Source organism: Narcine bancroftii, chromosome 7 (assembly GCF_036971445.1).
Source record: "Narcine bancroftii isolate sNarBan1 chromosome 7, sNarBan1.hap1, whole genome shotgun sequence".
NCBI classification, from domain to species: Eukaryota; Metazoa; Chordata; class Chondrichthyes; order Torpediniformes; family Narcinidae; genus Narcine; species Narcine bancroftii.
The window spans coordinates 56,887,433-56,899,741 of record NC_091475.1 but is presented as its reverse complement, the minus strand read 5'-3'; the positions used below and the strand labels follow the sequence as shown (position 1 = coordinate 56,899,741).

The following is a 12,309-nucleotide window of genomic DNA, read 5'->3' as shown; positions in this document are numbered from 1 at the left end:
TTGTGCATCTTCACAGCGCTTTCTGATCATGCAAATTTGGCCAATTATGTTAATTATCCATGATCTATCCTTTACAATCGAGGCTCACTGAGTGAAAATTTATTTTTTTATTTCACTCCTCTATCGTGCTTTGAAGTTAGCTGAATATATTTTGGAAAGAAATATCTTCCTCATTTTGAACAGAAAAATTGGCGGGAAGGACTTGGCACACACGTCAATCAGGTGCAGCTGACTTGTTTCAAACATTTATTGTTTTCATTTGCATTTTTACAGTCAGTGTATTTCAATAAATAAAAATTACATTGAGGGATTGACTAATACAGTAACCAACTTAAAAGATCAATATGATGACAGAAAAACCATTCATCATGTAGACCTTCATGTAGTTCATGAAGTGAAGTGTGGATCAACATTTCAGTGAACATGATGCAAGAGCCTCAAATAAAATGGTCATAACATTACCCAGACAAGACAGCTCAAGGAAATCAGAATAGAGGCTGGCTTTTGGTCAACTTTTGGGGTGAAGAGAACAGGCAATTTATGTTCTTGTTGCTAAATGATCTGAAAATTGGAAAAGCTGCCATCCAGAAATCTTTGTTTCATTTTGGGACAAAACTTGAACAAAACTCTCTTCTCCATTTTCCGGGCTACTTTTCTAAACCGTGGTAACAATGAACTTTCATTACATTTTTTAAATTTCTGATTTTGCCTGGGCAACAATTTGGAGAATAAAATACAAGTTAGGTTGTTTTTTTTAAGTAAAGTTTTCTTTGCAAAAAACTTCACGATGAATGTAATTTTTTTGGTTTACATCTAAAAGTTCTGCATTAAATTAACTTGAAAATTGGAAGAGTACAGTACAGATTTACCAGCGTGATACTGGCTCTAAGGATCATATTCTGAGCAAAGATGAGGTTAAGGGTTGGTTTGATCAGTATTCCAGATCATTAAAGGTACATGGAAAAAAAGCAACAATTTCTTTTTTTAAAGCAAAATGCTTTTCCATTCAGGCAACAGCTATGAAGACAGTTAACATTTCAGGTGAATTCTTTCCATCAGAATGATTTTCTACTCTTTAAGAAGCTCAAGCTCAGGGAACAGACCATAAAAATTAAAGTCTATGCTTTTCAGTATTAAGTTAGGAAACATCTACACTGAACATCTTCAAAAGCAATCATCGCTCAGTCAGTTCATTTTAAATGGAATCGATAGCGTTTTGCTAACCATAGCAATTCAGAGAAATGGCCAAGAAGTATATGGAGTTACAGCACAGATCAATCTTATTCAAGATGTGACATGATTTATTCTTCTTTCATTTGCCGAGGCAGATAATAATGGCATTAAATATTAGGATTAATGAACTCTATTGGTATAAGTGGTAAACACCAGGTTAGTTTTATTTCTATTAGATTGGTTTTTATAGGATTCAAAATAATGAGAATATTCCAAGTCACCAGCAATTGCCAATAATTTGTATTGAATAAGTTTGACAGTATTCCAATTTTAAAATGGAATTTATTTCAATTCAAGACCTTCACAGGCTGAGCCCTTTGTTTTGTGTGATAATTGCTTTTAAGGGCAGTAGAACCCCCAGGTCTTGGAAAATCCTAAAGTAGGAATATCAGAAATTTAGAATCTTTTCTCATTGCGAAAAATAAACATTACTGATGAGTTCAAGGCCTTCTTTGTGTTTTCATAAGGTATAAATAGGTGAAGTGAAGCTATCAGCAACTTAATCAAAGATCAGTGTTGCGTTTAAACTAGCCATTCTGCAAAATAAACTGCATGGCGATACTTTTTTGTGTTACCAGAAAATAAGTACATATTTTGAATGATTAAAATAGCACAGCTACTTGTTTCATCAAGGTAGAAAGCTAAGAACAGATTTTGGTTGTTTTGGACAAACCTTTGAGAAATCTAATGCACATAATCCTCAGTCAACTTGGGCACAAGTAACAGAGCGGAATTTCAAATGATATAGGATTCCTTTTCTTTTTGTCGAACCAACCTACGATTTGCCACTTTTGACAAGTTGAATTTTTTTCAGCTTTGAGCAGTTTCCACATAAAACTGAATGTTCTACGATTCATGTGGTCGCAAGAGCCAAGGATGCTCTCCAGCAGATTTTGGTTCCATTTGGGTTACTACTTTGTATGTGTGTGAGTATTATTTAAACTTAATATAGTGATCACTGTGTCTCAGTCAAATGTGTTTTGTATTAAATTTGAAAGCAGTATCCATTTTGCCTTGTGTAGAAAAAGTTTAATTTTTTTTAACATATTAAATGGAATATTTGTTTAATTCTGCTGTGTTTCTGTAATTCCAAAGAAAGATCCAGGTATGAAACCCTGTTGTCATGTTCTCTGAATTTTGTAATAACATAAGGGCCATTTAATCTTTGGAAATAAAAAGAAATTGGCTCATGGGATATTTGGATTTATTTTCTTTTGGGCCAGCTTCAGCAGTTTCACTGTTCAGGGTCAGTGAAATGTTGTTGAAGGATTGGTGACTTTGATCAGTTGATGAAAAATGTATCGGCTTAGTATAATACCATGTCATAATTTACAAAAAGTAAATATAATGCTCCAACATTGTGATCAATTATTGTCAAAAATTTAGAATCAATTTGAAATGAGCAAAGTTTGATTTTAAAACCTTCGGACTCTAGTAGTTCATATACCCAGATGAACTTCCTGTTTTTCTGAAGGATTTCCAGAGTTTTTGAACCTATTAACTTCTTTACTGCTGTAAACAATCCCCTTTTTCATGGGCATCCCAGTTAATTGGCCATGCAGCGTCCAGGGATAGGAAGCCATTTCCTATCCCATCACCATTTCCACCAGGTCACCCTTAACTGGGACACTAATTGCTTTTCCACTGAACACAACTCATCTGGGGCTTGGAGTACTCTACCTGTAATGGGTGACTTCCTGCTGTCCCTTGTCCACTGGTTTTATCAGCACGCCACCATCAGCAAACACTGGGGATATGAGTGGAGGTAGAGATGTGAAATGATGTCATTTGACGCTGGCGTTGGGACAGTGTTTCTTTTCCACTGGACCCTGTCCCAGTTGATTCCTGGAGCAGGATGCCAGTGGAAAAGGGGCTCGTGTCAGTGATAATTTGGAAAAAAATGTTTGCACCTGTTGTGCTTGATGCTGGAATGTGCACGATCTGGACATGTGACATCCCTGTTATAATTCCAGAGCAGGCTACTTCAATACCCAGAAGCCACAATAGCACTGGTATGTTTATATTACTCTCATCCATTTTAATGCCTGCTGCTATTATGTATATTCAGCTTTCCCCTTCATTCAGAAGGCTAAGGAGGTGTTCAGCACCAGTCATTTCATAGATCAATACGAACATCTAATAAAATGTTCCTTGAATGAGACTAGCCATTTTTCTGATACTCTCTTTGTAAGAGAAAAATAGGGCATACCATCATAAATTAAAATTTTTGATTTAGAGGTGCAGCATTGTAATGGGCCCTTCTAGCCCACGAGCCTACATGGCCCAAATACACCCAATGAACTTGCCAACCTTGTATGTCTTTGGAACATGTGCAGTACCCGTGGAAAACATACAATCTCCTTACAGGCAGTGCCAGATTTGAACTGGTGCTGTAATAGCATGGCAATAACTCAGTAAAATAGAAATTGTGTGGCCAATAAATTAGACTTTGCCAACTGTGGGGCTGGTGTTCCATCCTAACTCACTGAACCACCACACAAATGTTGAAATTGAACATTTGTATTTTTAACATTTATCAATCTGGTCTTATTTCAGATTGATAATGAAGATTGCATCTGCTCCAAATTTACCTTCTCAAATAGTGCAAAATATTTCAACAATAAAGTAAACATGTTATTTGAAGTGTAGACCAAATGTCTAATTTTAAGGTTGTAATGAATTCCATCTCTCCACTTGTTTGTTACTCTTTCACTCCAGTTGACTGAAGATTGCACCCAACTTTTCTGTGTCCAACATCACAGTGCAGCAACAAACAGAGGGTAAGACAGTTTGTACATTTATATTGACACTTCTTTATCACTGAGAAGTAGTTTATACTTTATAGATACGCTAGTGATACTTGAATTAGGTCCTGTTCTGAATCTCCTGACAGAGGCCATTTCCGATTGAGTAGACTGGATACCATGAAAAGGATAACTCTCGTATTACTGCGAGACCAGAAGGTTTATATAAAAAGTGTTTTGAGAAAATGAAATTCTTGTGTCTTTACTTTTGATACCAAACATTACAGCATCTGATCTTGGATTGGTGGCCCAGAATTTGCTTGTATGGGATATATGCACTGTGTCCCATTTTCCCAATGTGCAAGAAGATATGAACCTCTATGATTCTGAAAAATGAGAGAACCAATATTTATTTCATTAAATATTCAGTCTCATTGAACCATCAAGTTAAGTGGCAGCAACAAGTGAGAAGGACTGGAACGCATTAGACAGTGTTCAGCTGATGGAGACCAGAGACGGAGGCAGCGGTGTGGTGAGTTGCAACGAGTGGAAATTTCTACTTTTACTTCCCAATTACTGAAATAAAAACAAAAGGCCAGGACTTTACATTGTAGCTGCTCGTGTGTAGAGATGAACAAGGACCATAGCAGTACTGTACTTGAAAGTGAGTTAGTACGGTCTCAGTCCAATTAATAGCTGGAGAACTTGATACCATTTCATGCTCCTCCAGCAACAGGGAGACTTGCAGGGGGTGTGCCAAGGATGTGTCGGGCTGCAGTTTCTGACTGATAGGTTGGAGCTGTGGATGGACTCGCATGGATGTAAGAAAAAGAGGATTATGGGTGCGAGGTCAGAAGGATTAGATTGTGGTGGAGTAGTTTTCATCGGTCGGGCCTGCAACTGCAACTGGCCCAAAAGAAAATAAATCCAAATATCCCGTGAGCCAATTTTTTTGATCTCCAAACATTCTATGTTTGATGATGAAGACACCTAATTTATTGAAGCTGGTGGGAAGCGACCAGAAAATGCAGGAGATCCCTGCGGCCAATCTCCCTCAAAGAGATGTAGCACGTTGATAATGTTGAGCAAAGACCAGGTGGCCTGAAGCAGCCAATGATCAGGAAACATTTTCAGACCAATGACAAAGCAAGAAAATGGGGTGAGGCCTTGTAACACAAATGTAATGAGTTAGGTGACAGATTAAAGAGCAGGTCCTTAATCTCTTGCAATACAGCTTGTGTCACCTATTATTGACCCTAGGTGCAAGAGACAGAGCTTCAGAATTTTGGATCATTTGTGGGAAGGTCTAATCTGTACAATTAGAATGAGTTGCACCAGGACCGAAACAGGGCTAAAGAACTTGCAGGGAGTTTTTTTCCATAAGAACTAGGAGCAGGAGTCAGCCATCCGGCCCACCATTCAATAAGATCATGGCTGATCTGATCATTGACTCAACTCCATCCACCCTTTTCCCCATATCCCTTAATTCCTTTTTTTAATGTAAAAATCTATCTATCTAAATTTAATGAAGTAGCCTCAGCCGCTTCCCTGGGGAGAGAATTTCACAAAGCCTCCCTGTAAGGGTAAAAATGAGGAAGGCAAGTCCAGGGAATCCTGGATGTCACTGGATATTGAGGATTTGATGAATAAATATTGGAAATGGCAAGTTTGAGTGTATGAACGAGGGACTTCAGGAGCACAGAATGTACTGGGGATACTTCAATTAAGAAGGCAAAAAAGGCCAATAAGATGAAGGGAAATTTCAAGGGATCTTGTGCACATCTTGGCCAAAGGTAACCAGGGAAAGAGAAGGGGCAAAGAGGGGTCAAAAGCACAACCAATGCATTGTAAACCAGTGGTTTTCAAACGTTTTCTTCCACTCACCCTTACTAATCACAGAGCACCTATGGCACAGGGATTACTTAAGGTGAGAGGAAAGAAAAAAAAAAACCCTGATGGAAATGATGTGAATAAAGTCTTAAATGAATTACCCTCAACAATATCCATGAAACACAGTGTATTTTCAGATTTCAAGGAGACAGGGATGTTCTTGAGCATGTTAAGATTAGAAAGAAGTATGTATTAGATGTTTTACTGAGCATAAAGGTGAACTAACCCCCAGAGGAGGATGAGATGCATCTTGGATGTTGTGGGAGTCAGGAAGGACATTTCTGGGGCCCTGACAAGATTTTTAAATCTTCACTGGTACCAGATGACTGGAAAACAGTAAATTACCTTTTATTCAAGAATTGTGGCATAGAGAGAAACCAAGTCATTAGAAACAATTGAGTCTAATGTGACTGGTAGAGAAATTATTGGGCGTAACTGTTAGTATGACACTGTTACAGCACCAGCGATTGAATCCTGCACTACCTGTTAGGAGTTTGTACATTCTCTCCATGTCCTCATGGGTTTCCTCTGAGGGGCTCCAGTTTCCTCCCACCGTTTGAAACTTACCAGAGTTTGTTGATCAATTGGGTGTAATTGAGCAGCACGGTTTTAGCATACCGTGCTGTCTAAAAAATTTAAAAAGGATTAATTGGGGAAAAAATAAATGATACAGAATGGTAAAAGGCCCTTCTGGGCCATGAAATCCACACCAACCCAATTAACTGACCAAGTATTTCTGTTTTGGAGGGTGGGAGATCACCAGAGCATCCACACAGCTCATGGGGAGAACACACAAACTCCGTGCAGGCCAACAAATTTAAACCCGGGTTACTAGTGCTGTACTGAATGCTACACTAACAGTGCCACCCTAAATCGACACTTGGAAAGGCAGGGATCAAACAGAGATAGACAACATTACTTTGTTACTAGAAGATCATGTCTCACTGCTTCATTAAATTTTTCGAAGTAGCAGCAAAATATATTGATGAGGTACTTGATGGAGTGTACATAACTTCCAGTAAGGTGTTTGACATGGAAAGTTAGAGCCCATGGGATCTAGGGAAAGCTGGCTGGTTATTAAGAAACAGAGGGTTGAGGTTGTGATTGGGAGCTTGTGATGAGTCGTGTTGATAATGAGAGGTTCAGCAGTTCAATCTTGACGAGTGCAAGGAAATGCATTTTGGGAGGTCTGAAAACTGGCTGGTCATACATCCTGAAGGGTAGGATGCAAAGGAGTGCTGAGGGAACTTTGTGTCCAAATTAATTGATCCCTAAAGATGGCAGCACAAGTAAGTAAGCAAATGAGATGAGTGTCTTTATGTGCCAGGTCATGAGTAAAAGATGTCATGATGCAACTTCATACAATTTCACCATCTTCCTATTGTGAGGTGGTAATGCACTGGAAATGGTGCGGGGGAGGTACAGTATATCAGGATGTCACCTGATGGAATTTTAATTTTGGTACACAGTACGGTAACAGGCCAATTCAGCCTCTCAGTCCGTGCTACCCAATTTACACCCCATCAACCTAGACCCTTGGTATGTTTTGAATGGTGGGAGGAAACCGGAGCCCCCGGGGAAAACCCACGCAGACATGGGGAGAATGAACAAACTCCTTAAGAGCGCAAGCTTTGAACCCAGTCCTTATCGCTGGCGCTGTAAAGGCGTTACGCTAACCGCTACGCTAACTGCTATGCCAACCGTGTCGCCCTATATTTGAGGCAAGGTTGGATTTGTTTTCCTTAAAGCGGAGGGTCTGAAGGAAACCTGATGGAGTTGTACAACATTATAAAAGGCACAGATTGGGAGGGAGAAGGAGACTTCTCTACACAGCAGATAGGTCTAGAACCAGAACACACATGTTAAGAAGATTTTTTTTCCACCTGGTTCAATTCTGGACTGCACAGAATAGGTGGGTGCTGGAGGGGGGAATACTCTAAACGTTCAAGGTATATCTGGAAGAGATCTCAAATCATCATGTCAGAGAAGGTTGTGGACGAAGAGCTGGTAAATGGTGTTAATGTAGATGGGTGCTTGATGGTCAGCATGGAGATGATGGGTGAAGAACTATGCTGTGTAACTATAATGCAAGAAAGAACATGATAAATTAGAGTTAAATTCAACACAGAAAGAAAAGTGAGATTTATGTAAAAATAAAACCCTCCAAGAACAATTTCCTATCCACAGGAATGAGATGAGTTTCATTTGTTCTTTTTTGGGTTTGAAAAGATTGGGGGAATTGGTGGAAAGTAAATACCACCAGAAATCAATCTGGAACTGAACAGGTAGCATTGTGCTATTGATCTGATTAATTTCAATACCACAAATTAAGTCTTTAAATTTAAATTTAGGTCATTTTTGGCCCACAAACACATGCCCCCCGATGCATTTTGATCAGTGAGTGGAAACCAGAGCCCCCGGGGAAAACATGCAAACTCCTTACAGACAGTCCCAATCGCTGGCGCTGTGACAGCATTGCGCTAACTGCACTTTCTTTCAGCATTTCTTGGAATTCTGAGGGAGTTCATAGCAGGCTCTTGTTTTCTTGAAGTTATTAGCAGAGTAGTGATTATCCACAAATCATGAAATTCCGTCATCACAGATTCCAGAGAAATTTAGAGGCTAATAAAAAGAGGGTTATGGGTATGAGGAAGGGAAAAATTAGATTGTTGTGAAGTAGGTTTATAGAGGTCAGCACAACATTGTGGGCCGAAAGGCCTGTTCTGTGGTAATCTTCTATGTTAAGAACTGAAAATAAATTTTAAACAACAAATTAATACAGATTCTGGGCCTATTTTCCACAATCAGATTTACAAGTTGCATAACTTAAAATTGAAGTAAATTCTATGTCTGATACAGTTAAGAATCTTTTTCTACCTACTCATTATTTCAGAAGACAGCAAATATTACACAGGAGTCCATTATGATTTTACTCATCTCTTTGTTGTCATTTTTATATATTTTGTAGACGGGTGACTTTTTAAAAAATAAATGTCAAGCTTGCCTAAGGTGTTTGTTGTTCTGAGTTAGGGCATTAACAAGTCTTTAAAAAGTCTTAAAATTTGCCTTTAGTCTTTGTGTATTACGTTGGCTTGTGCCAGTATGGTAATGATGCTTGTTTTGGCAAATTTTCAAGGTACCAGCTTGAGTCTATTTCCTACCAAATCCTCTTATGGTTGCCCTCTCAGATTACTTTGGTTTTGCATTGAGGGATATCTCGTAGGGTATTCTCCAGCAACGTGGGAGCCATTTATATTTTTGAATCAAGTATAGAGCTAATTCTGGAAATGGGGGAGTATGGTACAATCTAGTAACTGATATTTGTGATTGTGCACTAATAACTTGTAGTATTCGGATTCTCTATTAAGTGCCTGAGAAGGATGGAGAGCAAAAGTGAAAGGTCAAGGTTCGCCTGAGATTGTATCAGTGCTGATCCTGTTCGTATGCTCACGTGCTGGCCGTCCTCTTCAGTTTTCATCTTCCTCTCCATCACTGTTGCTGCTAACAGAGGCAGAAGCAGCTTTTGGGGAAGATGGGGGTGAGGTTTTACCAAATGGCCATTGGAATGTTGGCGATTGTGACCGTTCTCGTGTGGGGCTGCTTGAGGGACTTTGTCTTGGAGACAAAGCTTGAAGCATCCGACCTCCTCTCTCCTGGAAAACCTGTTTCTGTGAAGTATGAAAGTAAAAATTCTAGTAATTTGGGAGAGTTGTTGAATATAAATCATGAACATGCATTACAGTAGAAACTTGAAGCTAAATGCATGGTACTTGCTGTTCATTTAGAAAGGACTGATAAATTTGTGCAGCTAGAAGCAGAAATTGGCCTTTTAGCTAATGTCTTGATAATAAAGACAATGTACAAAAATGAGTCACAAACTCTGAGCATGAATGTCCCCATAAATCTATTTGATTTGTTGAACCAAGTACAAAATTTATGGCAATAATAACCTTTTGAATATTTGCAGAAATTCCTAATCTTCCTCTAAATGACAGTCCTGGACAAACTAATTCTCATTTTACTTTGTTTTTTACAAATCAATATTTTGTTATTTGCTAACAGAATAACCACAGTTGACTGATATAACAAAGTTTGCATGAGGAAGTGAAGATGATTTTTAAAAATGTTTTATTTAACCTGCATCATTTTATTTATTGTGCATTTGTTGGCTTTTTTTTTGACCTAACTTGCTCTGAAAGGCATTCACCGGACTGTCAGGATTCAAGTCTCAGCCTAAACAGCAACCTTCAGCAAGGGGTTAATGTGGCCAAGTTGAATACAGGTACTCCCCAACTTACGACCGTAATTGGGATCGAAGGATCGGTTGCATCTCAAAATGGATGCAAGTCAGAATTTTGCCTGCACATGGAGAACCAAAGTCTTAAAACAAACTTTTAAAATCAAATCTTTTCGTCATCGTAAATTTGACGATAACAACTTGAAGCTTCCTGAATTTGTCGATCAACCTTGGTAAATCTTTCCACATTCTGGTCCATGCTTATCTTGTTAGTCGGCGTCCTGGGGTCCATGGCTGAGGGAGCCATCTACCTGTGCACAGGCGTGAGTCTTTGGTTGGCGGATGTGTGGTGGGTTTGTGTATTGGAATTCAATTGGTGTTTACACGAAAGTTAAGTGGCCTAACGATATTGAATTCATGCCTTAACTCGCGTATGTGCCAACAGAACTCCAATATGTGAACCCACCACTCAAGCGCTACCAAAGACTTGCACAGGAATCAAGATGGCCGTGTCCAGCCTAAGGAGCCCGAAACACTGACTAACAAGGTTAAGTATGCACATTTTGGTCCTTACATGCCCTGTATCCCTGTTATAGTTTGTTAAATTCAACATAAACTGCGTAAATTTTATATTTTTTATTTATATTTTTTAAAAACTTTGATTGTATGTGTGGATGGGTCGCAAGTTGGGAAGTACCTGTAATATCTTCACCTATCATGATCTCTCACATTTTTATCAGGAGACACCATTGCAGAGAGAACAAAAGTGAATAATTTTCCCCCCACATATCATCAGTTAATCCAACATCAACTGAACCTGAAACATTCCTGGTTTCTGTGACTCAATCACTCCATGCAAACTTACTGAACTTTTGGAAGAAGTCCATGGCAATATGAACCATTCCAAATTCTCATTACACAACTATTCTGAACCCAAGATCATGCTTTTGCAATTATTTGTTGAAACTGAGAAGTAATTCTTCAAAAATGAGTAACATCAATATTTGTTCAAAAGTGTTTCATCCTTCAGAAAATATTTAATGCATATTTTTATGGATGATAGAACATTACCAGCAGAGTCAAGGCCCTTCACCCCATGATGCAACAACTGGTAACAAGCCACTCAACAAACTAAACCTTCCCTACCCTGCACCCATAATACTCTTTTTTTAAATATATATCAATGTGCTTAAGAGTCTCCTAAAACAAAAAAAACTTACCCTTGATGTCTCCCCTAAACTTTCCTCCTCTCACCTTGTTTGGATGTTCTCTGGTGTTTGCTACTCTTACCCCAGGAAAAAGGTGCTGGCTGTCCACCCTACCTATGCTTATAATTTTGTGGGACCTCTTATACTTCCTCACTCCAGAGAGAAAAGCCTTAGTTCTACTAACCTTGTCTCACAAGGCACATACTTCAATCCAGCCAACATCCTGGTAAATCTCCTCTACACCCTCACCACAGCTTCCACATCCTTCCTGTAATGAGGCAACCAGAACTAAACACAATATTCCAAGTATGGTCTAACCAGTGTTTAATAGAGCTGCAATATTACCCCGCGACTCTTGAACTCAATTCCTTTACTAATGAAGGCCAGCACACCATATTACACCTCAACTCCCCTCTCAGCCTGCACAGCAACCTGCAGAGAGTTATGTGGACCACACTTAAGAATCCTGCCATAACTCTGCACTCAAGTTTGACCTACCAAAATGCATCACTTCACAATGATGTTAAGTTACTTCTCTCCTGTCCAAAATGACTCTGACTTTAATTGGTCTTGTGGAGGAATCGATGGGCTCATTTTTTTATTAGAGCAACCGAAACAAAATCTGGTTCTGTGTTACTGGCAATGCTCATTGCTTAGTACCAGAACAGTGGTTGAAACTTCAAGGTTTCGGCCACAAAATCTTCCCTTCCATGGTACCCAAAACTAGCTTTCTTTTACTTCAAACAACAAACATTGCATGCTTTCCCTTTGTGCAAATTATGAGGAACCTCTTTGCCTTTTACTGGCCAGAGAAGCATTTTAATAGCAAACACAAACTCCATAATATTACATCATGAGGTGTCTGCTGAAAAAAACCAGGGGTTGCCACTGGCCTTCAATGAGCTGTTCCAGTTTGGCTCTTACTGCTGTGCTTGAAGCGTCAACTTTCAGAGCAGTAAGTGCCAGGAGGGTAGTGTTGGCCAGCACATCTTTGGCA

The 12,309-nt window shown here is 39.1% G+C and overlaps 1 protein-coding gene across 6 annotated transcripts in view; it reads right to left on the bottom strand.

The window, feature by feature from the left end:
* Positions 1 to 223: 223 nt before the first annotated feature.
* LOC138738953 (choline-phosphate cytidylyltransferase B) overlaps positions 224 to 12,309 on the bottom strand; it is a 73,368-nt gene continuing 61,282 nt past the window's right edge. For 2 of the 6 annotated variants that reach the window (XM_069890182.1, XM_069890186.1), the window contains one exon: positions 8,789 to 9,535. In XM_069890182.1, coding sequence (XP_069746283.1) covers positions 9,335 to 9,535 — 201 coding nt within the window. In that variant the 3' untranslated portion in view covers positions 8,789 to 9,334. The other 4 variants (XR_011341900.1, XM_069890185.1, XM_069890183.1 and 1 more) reach the window with 4 other exon arrangements.